General features: G+C 45.1%; 1 protein-coding gene across 1 annotated transcript in view; it reads right to left on the bottom strand.

Annotated features, from left to right (window-relative positions):
• Positions 1–1,035: 1,035 nt before the first annotated feature.
• Positions 1,036–17,876, bottom strand: part of LOC119968002 (NACHT, LRR and PYD domains-containing protein 3-like) — a 41,800-nt gene continuing 24,959 nt past the window's right edge. The window contains exons 6-9 of the mRNA XM_038801103.1: positions 11,732–11,902; positions 6,969–7,139; positions 2,817–2,984; positions 1,036–2,656 (exon numbers count right to left, since the gene is read on the bottom strand). Coding sequence (XP_038657031.1) covers positions 2,560–2,656; positions 2,817–2,984; positions 6,969–7,139; positions 11,732–11,902 — 607 coding nt within the window. The 3' untranslated portion in view covers positions 1,036–2,559. The remainder of the gene's footprint in view (positions 2,657–2,816; positions 2,985–6,968; positions 7,140–11,731; positions 11,903–17,876) is intronic.

Raw genomic sequence — 17,876 nt, 5'->3', positions numbered from 1 at the left:
TTAATGACCTGGATCAGGGAGTTGAAGGATGGGTCAGTAAATTTGCAGATGATACGAAGATTGGTGGAGTTGTGGATAGTGAGGAGGGCTGTTGTCGGCTGCAAAGAGACATAGATAGGATGCAGAGCTGGGCTGAGAAGTGGCAGATGGAGTTTAACCCTGACAAGTGTGAGGTTGTCCATTTTGGAAGGACAAATATGAATGCGGAATACAGGGTTAACGGTAGGGTTCTTGGCAATGTAGAGGAGCAGAGAGACCTTGGGGTTCATGTTCATATATCTTTGAAAGTTGCCACTCAAGTGGATAGACCTGTGAAGGAGGCCTATGGTGTGCTAGCGTTCATTAGCAGAGGGATTGAATTTAAGAGCCGTGAGGTGATGATGCAGCTGTACAAAACCTTGGTCAGGCCACATTTGGAGTACTGTGTGCAGTTCTGGTCACCTCATTTTAGGAAGGATGTGGAAGCTTTGGAAAAGGTGCAAAGGAGATTTACCAGGATGTTGCCTGGAATGGAGAGTAGGTCTTACGAGGAAAGGTTGAGGGTGCGAGGCCTTTTCTCATTAGAACGGAGAAGTATGAGGGGCGACTTGATAGAGGTTTATAAGATGATCAGGGGAATAGAGTAGACAGTCAGAGACTTTTTTCCCTGGGTGGAACAAACTATTACAAGGGGACATAAATTTAAGGTAAATGGTGGAAGATATAGGGGGGATGTCAGAGGTAGGTTCTTTACCCAGAGAGTAGTGGAGGCATGGAATGCACTGCCTGTGGAAGTAGTTGAGTCGAAACGTTAGGGACCTTCAAGCAGCTATTCGATAGGTACATGGATTACGGTAGAATAATGGAGTGTAGATTAATTTGTTCTTAAGGGCAGCACAGTAGCATTGTGGGTAGCACAATTGCTTCACAGCTCGAGGATCCCAGGTTCGATTTCGGCTTGGGTCACTGTGTGGAGTCTGCACATCCTCCCCGTGTGTGCATGGGTTTCCTCCGGGTGCTCCGGTTTCCTCCCACAATCCAAAGATGTGCAGGTTGGGTGGATTGGCCACGATAAATTGCCCTTAGTGTCCAAAATTCTATGATCTATGATTAACCTAGGACAAAAGTTTGGCACAACATCGTGCTGTATTTCTCTATGTTCTATGTTCAACAGTGTCATTATTAACTGTAGCAATCAGAGCACTGACTGTGACGCTAATCAGAGCCCGATGTGTGTGGTCAAGATTCAGCTAAGGAGTTGGGTTATTTATTATGAGGGGAATTGACTACAAAAGGAGGGAAGTTACCTTCAGTTGTACAGGGCTGGGTGACACCACATCTGGAGTAGTGTGCACAGGATTGGTCTCCTTATTTAAGGAAAGATGTAAATGTGTTAGAAGAGGTCCCAAGGTTTACTGGACCAATACCAGGAATGGGCAGGTTGTCTTAGGAGGAAAGGTTGGAGAGATTGGTTTGTATCCACTAGAGTTTAGAAGAGTGGGCGGTGAAATGATCAAAACCTTTAAGATCCTTGTGGGTACTGACAGAGTGAATGTGGAGAGGAGGTTTCCTCTTGTCAGAGAATCTAGAACTAAGGGTCACTGTTAAAAATTAAAGGGTTGCTGATTTAAGACAGAGAAAGGGGAAATAGTTTCCCTCAGAGGGTTGACAGTCTCTGGAACTCCCTTCATCAAAAGGCAGTGGAAGCAGAGTCTTTGAATGTTTTTAAGACAGAGATAGAGAGATTCTTCATTATCAAGGGGGTGAAAGGTTATCAGGAGAAGGCAAGAATGTGGGGTTGAAGTTCCAATCAGACGGGCCATGATCTTATTGAATGGTGGCGCAGGCTCGAGTATCCTACTCCTGCTCCTAATCTGTGTGTTTGTACACAAGAGATTTGGGTTGAAATTAATCCTCAGGAAGATCTAAGTTATGGGCCAGGGCTCTACTTTCCATCAATAACTCTGGAGAATGTCAAAACTTCACATACCTTCGATCAACAACTATCAGCAATTTAGCCTTTGATGCTGAAATCAACCCCAGGTTTGTCAAGACTGCAGGTATCAAGACAAAGCTGATAAGTCGAGTGTGGACCAACAACAACTAACTGAAAATACAAAGCTGTACATGTACAAGGCTTATATTGCCAGCATCTTCCTTTACCGGAGCGAAGCATAGACCATTTATACTTGCCAGGAAAAGCGGCTGAACAACTTCCACCTCTGCTATTTCAGACGAGTATTCGGTATCTTCTGACAGTAAAGAATGACAAATATGAGAGAATACGAGGGTGCAGGGTTAGAGTTAGCAGCGCTGTGGGGCCGGGAGGCGGAGTCTGGTGGGGTCGGGAGGTGGTGTCTGGTGGGGCTGGGAGGCGGAGTCTGGTGGGGTCAGGAGGCGGAGTCTGGTGACCCTGATGCTGGGCCTCTGATGTCACAATGGGAGATGACACTCACTCAGCTCCAGCTGGAAACTGGGAAATGGCCAATAGGATTTCAACCTGGAGCCTGGCCGGTTAAAGGGGACGGATAGGAAATCAGAGAAAAATGTTCACAGGATGAGAGCAGGGATGTCTGTAATTTAACATGACGTCAGCTCCACACTCAGTCCTCGTCTTATACCCTGGAGTGACTTCAGTCGATTTTCTCCAGTTAAACTGAACCGATTCTTCCACAGCCTGAAAGAAATTTTAGATTGAACAAGATTGAACAACAGTAAAAATAACAGGGATACTGGGATATCTTAATAACAATTACAGACAAATATTTCTCAAAGAAGTGATTGAATCCCATTATTATTTTAATTATTAACTTAATCATTTAATAAAAGCCACTCACTCGATCCGTTTCAGGCTGCTACAGTTTGTTATGAGTTTTTGCAGCTGAGGGATGGATTTGTCTGTGAAGGAGTTTGACTCCAGGTTCAGCCCTCTCACTGATCGGTTTGTACCAAGAGCAGAGACGAGATCATTGATACACGAGTCTGAGAGACGGGTATCATCCAGTCTGCAGATCAGAAACGAGAAATAATGGGAATGGAGGTAAATCCCAAACTTCTAATTGACATCACTATAACTTACCAATAATGTAGTTTTTATAAGTAACATGAACACTGACAGTAAACGACAGGCAGACAGACTTATTATCAATGAACATCTTTCGTGATCTGAAGGGAGTTAAGGGTTCATGGGGATGGGGGAGTGGCAGCAGGCAGGAAAATGCAGTTTGAAGGCCACAGTCATATCAATCATATTACTTATTAGCAGAGCAGATTCGAGGGGTCGAATAGCATATTCCTCCTCTTGTTTTATGATCACAGCGTATGTTTTCACATATAAATGTCTTGACTCAGCTCTACCTCACCAAACCTGTTGATAAATGATCAGACTGCTTATTTCACATTCATAGAACCATATAATTTACAGTGCAGAAGGAGGCCATTCAGCACATCGAGTCTGCACAGACTCTTGGAAAGAGTCCCACACCACCCAAGCCCACACCTCCACGCTATCCCCGTAACCCAGTAACCCCACCCAAGCTTTTTGACACGAAGGGCAATTTATCATGGCCAATCCATTTAATCTGCACATCTTTGGACTGTGGGAGGAAAGCGGAGCACCCGGAGGAAACCCATGCACACATGGGGGGGAACGTGCAGACTTCGCACAGACAGTGACCCAAGCCAGGAATCGAACCTGGGACGTTGGAGCTCTGAAGCACCTGTGCTAACCACTGCTACCATGCCGCTATAATTCAGGACTGAACGAGCAGAAATTTCATCGAATTAAGTATTGAGGAAGTCTTAAACCATTTCATTTTTTAATTCCTGCTCCAAACCCTTTTTCCCTGGCTACCGACTCTATCCCTCTCTCTGGAAAATGTCTGAGATTTTGCAAGCCGAGTATCACATTTGATCCAGAGATGAGCTTCTGGCATCATAATGTTGCCATGCGGAGCTGTTTATTTTCATCTCCACAACATAACCAACTTCACTCTGCCTCAGCTTATCTGCTATTGAAATCCTTGCTCATGCTTTAATTATCTCAAGGCTCAATCATTCCCATGCACTCCTGGTTAGTCTCCCACATTCTACCCTCTAAACTGTAGGTCATTCTGAACTCTACTGCTGTGCCTTAAATCACAGCAAGTCCCATTTCCCTTTTACCCCTGTGTTTGCTGACTGACACAGACTCTCAGGAATCTGCCAGTTAACACCCGGAGTAAGCCAAGTCCCTTGAGCCTGCTCCACCATTCAATAGGATCATGACGGGTCTGAGTGTGGCCTCAAGTCCACTTTCCTGTCCACCTTCTACATCCTTTAACTCACTTGTCAATTAAGAAATAATCATACTCAGCCTTAAAATACTCAATGACCCTGTCTCCTCGGCTCTCTGGGGAAGAAAATTCAAGACTCTCAATCTCTGAATAAAAATACTCATTTCCATCGGGAGACGCTTTATTTTTAAACTGTGTCCCCATTCAACTGTCACCCACAAGGAGAAAATCCTTTTAGCATTCACCTCAGTCCACCAGGATCCTATACATGTTTCAATAAGATTGACCTTTCATTTCTGAACTCCAATGAATACAGGCCCAACCCTCCAAATCTATCCTCACAACATAACTGCACTCCTCTAATTCTGACCCACCCCCAATGGTTAATTGCTGCACCATTGGTGGCTTTGTAGACCCGTGGCTTCCTCAGAGTGGAGATCACTGGGTTACCTTTGCTGTATTTCCAAACCCAGACTCGCCTCACCTTCCTCACTCAGGCCAGGTAAGAAAGGAACAGTGAAGCAGCTCTGAGGCTCCATCAGAAAGTGGAAGGAAGACACCCACTCCCTTTAACAGCACAAGCTGCTGTAAAGCAGGCGAGTTTAAATGGACCAGGAGAGGGAGAAGGTAAGTTACAAAGGTAAGTGAACAAGATGTAAGAGGGTGGGGGGTTGGGGATTCGGACATCTGCCGAGGTGGGGTTGGTATGTGCAATGTGGATCTCGGTCTGGGTCTTTAATAGTTACTCTGACGCTCAAAGTTTTCCTTTTCCTTCTAACTCTTTCAGAGTAACTCTTTAAAACTGGAGAACCATCCGAAACTGGCAATTTAAATTACTTTCTCAAATGGTTCCCAGCCCAGAGCAATTATCCAGTGAAAGTTAGTCCATTTGGACCATTGCTGGGTTAACCCTTACCTGGGAGCCTGAGAGAGATTTCCCAGCACTTCATTGATTTACTTCCCAAATGCGACACTGAGGAGCCAGTCGTTATGGCCCCATGTCTTCAGTCGCCTTGGCTCCAAGCTTTGAAACACCCTCAGAGATTTACAGCACAGAGAAAGGCCCTTCGGCCCATAGCATCTGCGTTGGCCATCAAGCACCGATCTAGTCCACTCCCATTTTCCAGCATTTGCTCTGTAGCCTCCCTACAGCTCTCCATCTCACTTTCCTTCTTTAAAACCTTCTTTAAAACTGATCTCTTACACCAAGCTTTTGGTCATCTGATGTAATATCTCTTTCTGTGGTTCAGTATCACATTGATCTTATTCTGAAACATCTTCCGAAGTGTCAAGATGTTAATGGTGCTAAATTATCAGTTGATGTTGTCCTCTCAACATTACATATTACCACGGAGACCAACGTGTCTCACAAAACAATCTCTTGGATGTTTTGGGGAGTCCTTAAATTTTGTCATTTCATCTTTTTTGTTGACGTGATGCGGACTAGGGCAGAAACATTGGCCAGGCTACAGGAACTAACTCTCCTGCTCTCGAGTGCCAGAGTATCATTTACATCCACCCGACACATGGGCATCGCTTTAAAGTGAGTGGACAAAAATTTAGCAGATGGAATGTAACATGGGTAAGTGTGAATTTGTTCAGTTTGACAGGAAGAATAAAACATCATTGTACTATTTACATGGAGAAGGATTGTCGAACTTGTTGGCAGAGGGATGCGGATGGCAGAGGAATTCGGGTGGCAGAGGGATGCGGGTGGCAGAGGGATGCGGGTGGCAGAGGGATGTGGGTGGCCTGGTACACGAATCACTAATTCATTTGCAGGCACCGCAAGTGATTAGGAAGATAAACGGAATAATGGAGTCTATTGTAAGGAAAATGGAATATAAAAGTAGGGATATTTTACTGCAGCTAGATATAGTCTTGGTGAGACTACAACTGGTGTACAGTTTAGTCTCAATTTTAAATAAATGATATAACAGCTTTAGAAACAGTTCAGCGAAGGTTCCCTGGACACATTGCTGTGATGAGGAGGGTGTCGTGTGAAGAAAGATTCAACAGGTTAGGCCGAAACCCACTGGAGCTCAGAAGAATGAGAGGTAAACATGCAAGATCCTGGGGCGACTTGCTCAGGTGGATACATGATGGGGTGAGTCTTTGGAACTCTCTTCCTGAAAAGATGGTGGAAGCAGAGTCTTTGAATATTTTTAAGGCAGGAATGGACAGATTCTTGTTAAGCGGGGAGGGGGGCGGGATATGAGGAGAATTTCTTTCTCCCAAGGTCACTATATGTGGAATTATTTTAGGCAGACAGCAGTAGAAGCTGGGTCATTGAATTTATTCAAGGCAGAGTTAGACAGATCGTTTTAGACAAGGGAGTCGAGGGTTCTGAAGGGCAGACAGGAACATGGAGCTTAGACCACCAGCAGATCAGCTGTGATCTTCTGAATAGTGGAGCAGGCTCAAAGGGCCAAATGGCCTACTCCTGTTCCAATGTTCTGATGTAAAGTGTCATCCAAAAGATAACAGCTGTGACCATGCAGCACTCTCTCAATACTGCGCTGGAGTATCAGCCGAGACATTTCTGCTTAAGTATCTGGAGTTACACTTCAACCCACAATGTTCTGACTCAGCAGCAAGGTCCACGGCTCATACTTCGATTTTGACTGATGGTGTACGGTGCCGGACAGTTATTGAACTCAGAATTCAGCACAGTGAGATTCCGCACAGTAAGATTCCGCACAGTAAGATGCTCACCGCAGTTTCTGTATTTTCCAGTTCTGGTTCTTCAGAGCTTCAGACAGGTGCTTCACTCCTGCGTCACACAATTTATTATGACCCAGGTCCAACTCTATCAGTGACCGGTTTGTACTGAGAGCAGAGGCAAGATCCTGGATACTCAAAGCTGAGAAACCAGTATCACACAACCTGTGGACCAGAGAAATAAATATATATATACAAAATGGAGAGAGATACTAAAATGATGTACTTAGCAATAAAAAGCTTACTGATGGTCAGTTTGGGTGAGTCAATCTGTCAGCCAAGAAATGTCCCAGTGTAAGGGGCAAAGATAAGAAGTCCCAATTAAGAACAAAAAGAGCTGTAGTTAGTAGACTTGAAGGTGACTGGAGAGGAGGCTGGAAGCTGCTCGAATGCAGCTGAAGGTTGTTGACATTGTGCTGCGGACCATTGAGGCAGAAGAACCCCTTTGGAGCAGTGGTGCGCTGCTTGGAAATGTCCAGCGCTCTGAAATTGCATTTATAAGTTAATACCAGAGTGTACTTGGCAATCGAGGGAACACAAATCTAGGAAAGTGAGCTTGAAGCCCTGTGAGGTGGGCTGCTGTTGAAGATCTCTTTAAAAACTTACATTGAAGAGTGACATCAGAGCAAAGCAGTGTCCTGATTAGCTGGTAAGGAAAGTGCTCCAATTAGCAGTAGCTGGGAGAAATTTAACTCTTCGTGTGTTGGTAAGTATTCGGATTGGTAAGTAAAATCCTTATTCCTTTCCCTTATTCATTATTTGATACATTTGTAATCAGTTAAGGTAAAGTGTAAAAATGGCAGGAGATCCCAGACCCGTGTTATGCTCCTCGTGCTCAATGTGGGAGTTCAGGGACGCGGCCGATGCCCCTGACTCCTTCATTTGCGGGAAGTGTGTCCAGCTGCAGCTCCTGTTAGACCGCATGACAGCTCTAGAGCTGCGGATGGACTCACTTCGGAGCATCCGCGATGCTGAGGAGGTCGTGGATAGCACGTTCAGTGAGTTGGTCACACCGCAGATTAGGATTGGTGAGGGAGAGAGGGAAGGGGTGACCAAAAGGCAGAGAAAGAGCAGGAAGGCAGTGCAGGTGTCCTCTGCGGTAATCTCCCTCCAAAACAGGTATACCATTTTGGATACTGTTGGGGGAGATGACTCACCAGGGGAAGGTAGTAGTAGCCAGGCTCATGGCACTGTGGCTGGCTCTGCTGCACAGAAGGGCGGGAAAAAGACTGGCAGGGCTATAGTCATAGGGGACTCATTCGTAAGGGGAGTAGACAGGCGTTTCTATGGTCGAAAATGAGACTCCCGAATGGTATGTTGAGTCCCGGGTGCACGGGTCAGGGATGTCTCAGATCAGCTGCAGGACATACTGAAAGGGGAGGGTGAACAGCCAGTTGTCGTGGTGCATATAGGCACCAACGATATAGGTAAAAAAACGGGATGAGGTCCTACAATCAGAATTTAGGGAGTTAGGAAATCAGTTAAAAAGTAGAACCTCAAAGGTAGTAATCTCAGGATTGCTACCAGTGCCACAAGACAGTCAGGTTTGAAATTCAACAATAGTCAGAATGAATATGTGGCTTGAGAGATGGTGCAGGAGGGAGGGGTTCAGATTTTTTGGGACATTTGAACCGGTTCTGGGGTGGTGGGACCATTACAAATCGGATGGTCTACACCTGGGCAGGACTGGAACCAATGTCCTCGGGTGTGCTTTTGCTAACACTGTTGAGGAGATTTTAAACTAATGTGGCAGGGGGATGGGAACCAGATTAGGAAGTTAGAGGTCAATAAAGAGGCAACAACTAAAGCCAGTAAGGTACTAGATAATAAACTAGATAATAATACTAGATTATCTAGTAAGGTACTAGATAATAAACTCAATGTGACTAAGGGGAAGAGTAGACAGGGAAGAGGTGATGAACGCAAAGGGACAGGTGGTCTGAGGTGCATTTGTTTTAATGCGAGAAGTGTAGCAGGTAAGGCAGTTCATATATCTGTCTAGATCAGGGGTGGGCAAACTTTCCGTGCAAGGGCCACATTCAGAAGTTCACAATTTTAAAGGGCCGCATAGTATATTAAGTAAAATAATTAATATTTAAAATAGCCAAAATAAAAGGTTTTTAAAGAAAAAAAAAGCAATTAATTTTTATTAATTAATATTTTAATGTAGAAACTTCACATGAAACACATGTTGTGCCGAGCAATGATCACCCTACTCAAGTCAACGTATCCACCCAATACCAGGAACCCAACAGCTCCCCCCATTAACCTTTTTTTTTAAAAAAAAACATTTAAAAAAAAAAAAGACTTGATCTTGGTGGGCCGCATAAAGACCTTTGGCGGGCCGCATGCGGCCCGCGGGCCGTAGTTTGCCCACCCCTGGTCTAGATGCATCTTAAATTATGCTATCGTGCGCGTCTCTACCACCTTCGCTGACAAAGCGTTCCAGACACCCACCACCCTCTGCGTAAAAAAACTTTCCACGCACATCTCCCTTAAACTTTCCCCCTCTCACCTTGAAATCATGACCCCTTGTAATTGACACCGCCACGCTTGGCAAAAGCTTGTTGCTATCCATCCTGTCCATACCTCTCATAATTTTGTAGACCTTAATCAGGTCCCCCCTCAACCTCCGTCTTTCCAACGAAAACAATCCTAATCTACTCAACCTTTCTTCATAGCTAGCACCCTCCATACCAGGCAACATCCTGTTGACCATAACTGCACTCAGTATTCCAAATGTGGCCTAACCAAAGTCCTATAGAACATGACCTGCCGACTCTTATACTCAATAGCCCGTCCAATGAAGGCAAGCATGCTGTATGCCTTCTTGACCACTCTTATCGACCTACATTGCCACCTTCAGGGTACAATGGACCTGAACTCCAGATCTCTCTGTACATCAATTTTCCCACTCATAAATCAAATCATTTATGTATTTCACAAACAACAGTGGTCCGAGCACGGATCCCTGTGGAACACCACTAGTCACCTTTTTCCATTTTGAGACACTCCCTTCCACCACTACTCTCTGTCTCCTGTTGCCCAGCCAGTTCTTTATCCATCTAGCTAGTACACCCTGAACCCCATACGACTTCACTTTTTCCATCAACCTGCCATGGGAAACTTTATCAAACGTCTTACTGAAGTCCATGTATATGACATCTACAGCCTTTCCCTCATCAATCAACTTTGTCACTTCCTCAAAGAATCTATTAGGTTTGTAAGACATGACCTTCCCTGCACAAAACCATGCTGCCTATCACTGATGTCTATTTTCTTCCAAATGTGAATAGATCCTATCCCTCAGTATCGTCTCCAACAGTTTGCCTACCACTAACGTCAAGCTCACAGGTCTATAATTCCCTAGATTATCCCTGCTACCCTTCTTAAACAAAGGGACAACATTAGCAATTCTCCAGTCCTCCTGGACCTCACCCGTGCTCAAGGCTGCTGCAAAGATATCTGTTAAGGCCCCAGCTATTTCGTCCCTCGCTTCCCTCAGTAACCTGGGATGGATCCCATCCGGACCTGGGGACTTGTCCACCTTAATGCCTTTTAGTATACCCAAATCCTCCCACTTCCTTATGCTGACTTGACCTAGAGTATTTAAACATCCATCCCAAGCCTCAACATCCATCATGTCCCTCTCCTTGGTGAATACCAATGCAAAGTACTCATTAAGAATCTCACCCATTTCCTCTGACTCCACGCATAAATTCCCTTTGTCTTTGAGTGTCTAGTTACCCTCTTGCTCCTTATATACAAATATACTCGAATCCTCCATCGTGCCCTCCTTAATCACAGCTGTGATATCATCTCTGACCAGTAATACAACTTCTCCACCCCTTTTACCTCCCTCTCTATCCCTCCTGAAGCATCTATACCCTGGGATATTTAGTTTAGATAAAGGATCTGGATCATCGCAGGCCGGGAGGGCCGAAGGGCCTTTTCCTGTGCTGTAATTTTCTTTGTTCTTTGTTCTATCTCTGAATTGGAGTGACTTTTGGAGATAATTTCAAGGCAAGATCTTCGAAGGTGAAGTTGAAAACATTGAGAGATAGATGGTGTTTCAGTGAGATTGACTAGCTCACAGTATGTCTAACATCTGGATGGGTTGTTGAGAAATTTGTGAAATACATTTTTGGTTGTACCTGTCATTTATTGTGCAGTGTGGTGCATTTGACCAATTTTCCTATTAATTCAAATGTAACTCATATTTACCAATAATATAAGATAGATGTTGGGAATTGTTTTATCTTCTGAACTTTTACAGTAAGTTTATTTTTGTTTGTTCCAAACCCATAGAATCTTGTGACTTTATTCCTTTGCAGGAGTCTTAAATCTCAAATCCTAGGTGGAATTTTCCGGCTTCCCCTCGACGGCATGTTTTCCGGTGGCAAAGATGGATCGGCAGGCCACCGGTGGGATCTTCCAGTTCCGCAATAGTCCATGGTGTTTTGCGTGGTTTGCCTGTCCGGCTGTCAAGAGTATCCACCGCAGGGCATCACCTTTGGAGGAACAGAAGTTTCCGCTGGCAGCAAGAGCTGGAAAACCCTGTCTTTAACTACTTTAGTGAAAATCTGATCGGTCCCGAACCAGATCTTCCCCATAACCCAGGATCCAGCCAGAGGATTGTAACAATACGAACAAAACACCATACTTATCATTAGCACGCTTACCGACATTAATAATAATGTTCAGTGTCACACATTCCGTTATTATATATACACAATCTCACACATTATGCCACTTACTGCAGTCTCTGTATTTTACAGTCTGGATTCCTCAGGGCTGCAGATAATAATTTCATTCCTGAATCTCCCAGTTTATTATAACTCAGATTTAGAACCGTCAGGGCTGAGTTTGCATGGAGAGTGGAAGCTAGATCCTCAGCACAAGAGGCTGTGAGACTCACTGCACTCAGCCTGGAGATCAGAAACACAGAGATAATTTAAATAAGGAGCAATCCCAGTGCATAATAATACTATCATTGATACTTATCAGTAATAATATTGATAAACACTAATAAGAATGTACAGTCTTTATTCACATCATTGCAATATTAATGATAATGTAGTGTTTATTAATATTGCTGAGAAAAGGCATGCTGTCAAAGCTTTTTATCTTACACTCATCAGGACAGACGCAAGAATACAAAGGCCGGGATTCTCAGTTGTGAGTCCGCCTGCTACTGCTCCTAGCAAAAACAGAGAATTTGGTGTGCCGTTCGCTGGTGGCAGGATTCTCTGCTGCTTGTGATCGAGATTTCCTATTGGAGCTGGTTTAGCACAGTGGGCTAAATAGCTGTCTTGTAATGCAGAACAAGGCAGCAGCGCGGGTTCAATTCCCTTCCGGCCTCCCCAAACAGGCGCCGGAATGTGGCGACTAGGGGCTTTTCACAGTAACTTAATTGAAGTGACAATAAGCGATTATTATTATTACTGAAGCCACCCGACACCGCTGGGAAATCCATGGGCAGGGGTGGGCTGCCGGTGGGATTAGAGAATCTCACTGCCAGTGAATGGCTGGGGAATCTCGCCCCAAATTTCAAAGAAAACAACAATTTATACTGCATGAGAAACAGGACGTTGATCAGATGGTAAGTTGACTCTGGTCGGTCAAGGTGTTGCCATGGAAAATACACAAAAGGGCAGTCACCCCAAGCTTTCGTTCAACTGAAAAGACAAAATTGGCTGGACACATTTATTTTGCCTACAGAGAACTGGACTGGGCCCTGCCTCTGAAGATATGGAACTTCGAGCAAGTCTAAGTAAACCACATTGCGAATCAGACTGATGATTTTAAATTTGTTGTTACTGCAAGTCTTGACACACTTGGGATTACACCAACAACAAATTTAAGATGAATCAGACTCACTTAGAACATAGAACAGTACAGCACAGAACAGGCCCTTCGGCCCTCGATGTTGTGCCGAGCAATGATCACCCTACTTAAATCCACGTAACCCGTATACCCGTAACCCAACAATCCCCCCATTAACCTTACACTACGGGCAATTTAGCATGGCCAATCCACCTAACCCGCACATCTTTGGACTGTGGGAGGAAACCGGAGCACCTGGAGGAAACCCACGCACACACGGGGAGGACGTGCAGACTCCACACAGACAGTGACCCAGCCGGGAATCGAACCTGGGACCCTGGAGCTGTGAAGCATTGATGCTAACCACCATGCTACCGTGAGGCACTTACACAGCTAGAAGCTGTGTACATTCATTGGCAGAGTCCAGTTCTCTGGAGACAATAGGAATTTGTCCAATTATTCAACCTTTCCAATTAAGAAAAAGTTTGGGGTCACTGACCCTTGGTACATTCTCTATGGAATATGTCAACAAAAGTCAACTTGTCCTCATTAAATTGAAACAAAAGCTTTGGGCTAACTGTTCCTGGTGTGTTCTCCGTGTCCATGTCTTTGCCAGAATCCATTTGTCAACCTATCAGCACCTTGTTTATCATGCAGTATATTTATAGTCCCTTGGAAATGTGGCATTCTTATCTTTCTGATGAGTGCAAGACGGAAAGCGACATCAGCATGTCTTTTTCAGCAATACTCAAATTCTTCATAACCAAGCTACTATATGTTCATTAATAGCACCCTGATAATAATGTAGAATTTATAAATATTATTAATAATGATTTTGATTTGCGGATGTGAAGTAGAGACAGCCTCATAGAGAAAGCCTGAGTGAGAATTGAAATTTGGAACTGTGTGGTAATTCGGTGCAGGGTATGAAGAGGTGCTTTTCCCGTTTTGTTTTGTTTTCTTTCTTCTGGCTTTGGAACTGGTAATCTGCAGGGAGAGATCCAGAGAGTATCCGGGGAAGGTAAGTGATACAAGTAACTTTTCAAATTGTGGGGGGAAGACACTGAAGTGACATCACAGTAAAGCTGTGACCTGATTGGCTGGTAGGGAATCTGTTAACTGTGGGGGAAAAAAAAGCATTGAAAAAACTAATTAAAACTAATTAACTAACTACAGAACACAGAATAGTACAGCACAGAACAGGCCCTTCGGCCCTCAATGTTGTGCCGAGCCATGATCACCCTACTCAACCCACGTATCCACCCTATACCCGTAACCCAACAACCCCCCCCCCCTTAACATTACTTTTTTATTAGGACACTACGGGAAATTTAGCATGGCCAATCCACCTAACCCGCACATCTTTGGACTGTGGGAGGAAACCGGAGCACCCGGAGGAAACCCACGCACACAGGGGGAGGACGTGCAGACTCCACACAGACAGTGACCCAGCCGGGAATCGAACCTGGGACCCTGGAGCTGTGAAGCATTTATGCTAACCACCATGCTACCCTGCTGCCTTAGTTACTTAGAGGAGTAACTAATCTTGAGGGCAGAGATTACTATTTAGCATTTAATTTTATAGTAACAATCTAGCGCTAGGGCCATATAGTTAATTGTAACTTAATCTAATAACAATTTAAGTTATTTATTTTGAATTAATTAACTAGTGCATAAATGTAACTCAGCGGGGTGCAGTGCTCTAACTGTGAGATGTGGCAGATCTGTGACACTTCCAGCGTTCCGGTCGACTACGTCTGCAGGAAATGTAACCAATGGCAGCTCCTCACAGACCACGTGGTTTGGTTGAAGCAGCAGTTGGAGCACCAGTTGTGTGCACCTAGGAGCATGGAGGTGGCGGGAAACATTATACATAGGAGTTATAGAGACGTGGTCACACCCGCGGTGCATGCAGACAGATGAGTGACTGCTAGAAAGGGCAGGCAATCAGTGCAGGAATCCCCTGTGGCTGTCCCCCCCTCTCAAAAAGATATACCATTTTGGATACTGTTGGGGAGGAATAGCCTATCAGTGGAAAACAACAGGCGCCAGAACAGTGGCACTAGAAATGGCTCAGTTGCTCAGCAGGGGAGGGCAAATTGCAGAAGAGAGATAGTTATAGGGGACTCTATAGTAAGGGGCACAGTGAAAAGACTCCAAGATCGTATGTTGCCTCCCTGGTGCCACGGTCAAGGATGTCTCTGAACGAACACAAGACACCCTGAAGGGGGAGGGTGAACAGCCAGAGGTCGTAGAACACAGAGGTACTGACGACATAGGGAGGTGGAGTGGTGAGATCCTGCAAAGAACAAAGAAGAAAAAAGAAAAATTACAGCACAGGAACAGGCCCTTCGGCCCTCCAAGCCTGCGCCGATCCAGATCCTCTGTCGAAAACTGTCGCCTATTTTCTAAGGATCTGTATCCCTCTGCTCCCTGCCCATTCATGTATCTGTCTAGATACATCTTAAATGACGCTATCCTGCCCGCCTCTACCACCTCCGCTGGCAATGCGTTCCAGGCACCCATCACCCTCTGTGTAAAGACCTTTCCACACATATCTCCCTTAAACTTTTCCCCTCTCACCTTGAACTCGTGGCCTCTAGTAATTGAGTCCCCCACTCTGGGGAAAAAGCGTCTTGCTATCCACCCTGTCTACACTTCTCATGACTATGTAGACCTCAATGGAGGTCCCCCCCCTCAACCTCAGTCTTTCCAATAAAAATAATCCTAATCTACTCAACCTCTCTTCATAGCTAGCACTCTCCATACCAGGCAACATCCTGGTGAACCTCCTCTGCACCCTCTCCAAAGCATCCACATCCTTTTGGTAATGTGGCAACCAGAACCCTACGCAGTATTCCAAATGTGGCCGAACCAAAGTCCTACACAACTGTAACATGACCTGCCGACTCTTATACTCAATACCCCTTCCGATGAAGGAAAGCATGCCGTATGCCTTCTTGACCACTCTATTGACCTGCGCAGCCACCTTCAGGGTACAATGGACCTGAACACCCAGATCTCTCTGTACATCAATTTTCCCCAGGGCTTTTTCATTTACCGTGTAGAAGGAGTTCAGGGAGTTAGGCAGTAAGAGAAGCAGGATGTCATAGATTGTAATCTCGGATTACTCCCTGTGCCACATGCCAGTGAGGCTAGAAATAGGAGGATAGTGCGGCTAAGCACGTGGCTAAACTGGTGGTGTAGGAGGGAGGGTTTCAGATTTCTGGACCATTGGGATCTCTTCCGGGGTAGATGGGACCAGTACAAGGAGGACGGGTTGCATCTAAACTGGAGGTGCACCAATATCCTGGCTAGGAGGTTTGCTAGTGTCACTCGGGAGGATTTAAACTAGTATGGCAGGAGGATGGGAACCAGAGCGCTTGCTTAGAAGGTGTCATAACTGAAGGGGAAATAGAGAACAAAAATAAGAGAACAACATCACCATCAGGCAGAGCAAAAAAGGTGACAAGTGTGAGGTGGTCAATGCAGGACTGAGGACATTATACCTTTATACCCATAGTATACGGAACAAGGTAAACGAGCTTGTGCGCACATTGAAATCAGCTGGTACGATTTGGGCATCTGCAAGGGGATCGGGGCTGGGATCTAAATGTACAAGGATATATGCCCTATCGAAAGGACAGGCAGGTGGGCAACGGTTGCGGGGTTGCATTGTGAGTAAGGAATTAAGTTAAATCGATAGCAAGGAGCGATATAAGATCAGAAAGCATAGAATCTCTGTGGGTAGAGTTGAGGAATCACAAAGGTAAAAAGACCCCGATGGGAGTTACGTACAGGCCCCCTTGCAGTCAGGATGTGAGGCAGAAAATAAATCAGGAGATCCGAAAAAAAGGCAATATTACAATAATCATGGGGGACTTCAATATGCAGGTGATCTGGGAAAATCAGGTTGGTCGTGGATTCGAAGAAAAGGAATTTGTGGAATGTCTAAGAGACTGTTTTTTTGGAGCAGCTTGTGACAGAGCTAGGAAGAGGCAATTCTGGATTTGGTGATGTGTCATGAGGCAGACTTAATTAGGGAACTTAAGGTGAAGGAACCCTGAGAGAGCAGTGGCCACAATATGATATAATTTACCCTGCAGTTTGAGGGGGAGAAGCTGCAATCAGATGTAACGTTATTACAATTAAATAAGGGTAACTACAAAGACATGAGGGAGGAGCTGGCCAGAGTTGATTGGAAAAAGAGCCCAGCAGGGAAGACAGTGGAACAGAAGTGGCAGGAATTTTGGGGGTTATGCAGGAGGCACAACAGAAATTCATCCCAAGGAGAAGGAAACATGCGAAGGGGAGGACGAGGCATCCATGGCTGACGAGGGAAGTCAAGGACAGCATAAAAGCAAAAGAAAAAGCATACAAAATGGAGAGGATTAGTGGGAAGCCAGCAGATTGGGAAGCCTTTAAAAGCGAGCAGAGGACAACTAAAAAAGCAATAAGAACATAAGATCTAGGAGCAGGAGTAGGCCATCTGGTCCCTCGAGCCTGCTCCGCCATTCAATTAGATCATGGCTGATCAATAAGAAGGGAGAGGATGAAATATGAATTCAAGCTAGCTCGTAATATAAAAGAAGATAGGAAGAGTTTTTTTCAATATATACAAGGTAAGATAGAGGCAAAAATAGACATTGGACCACTGGAAAATGTGGCTGGAGAAGTAATAACAGGAAACAAAGAATTGGCAGAGGAACTGAATAGTTACTTTGCATCAGTCTTCATGGTGGAAGACAGCAGTGGGATGCCAGAGCTCCAGGGGGCAGAGGTGAGTGCAGTGACCATCACTAAGGAGAAGGTTCTGGGGAAACTGAAAGGTCTGAAAGTGGATAAATCACCTGGACCTGATGGACTACACTATCTAAAACAGATAGCTGAGGAAATTGTTGAGGCATTGGTGGTGATCTTTCAGGAATCACCGGAGGCAGGGATATATACAAGGTAAGCATAAAAAGACTTTGTCAAAGGCTCCTTCAAAGGGAGGGCAGCACGGTCGCATTGTGGATAGCACAACTGCTTCACAGCTCCAGGGTCCCAGGTTCGATTCCGGCTTGGGTCACTGTC

This window comes from Scyliorhinus canicula, chromosome 6, assembly GCF_902713615.1.
Source record: "Scyliorhinus canicula chromosome 6, sScyCan1.1, whole genome shotgun sequence".
Classification (NCBI taxonomy): Eukaryota; Metazoa; Chordata; class Chondrichthyes; order Carcharhiniformes; family Scyliorhinidae; genus Scyliorhinus; species Scyliorhinus canicula.
This window is presented reverse-complemented; position numbering and strand designations above follow the sequence as displayed.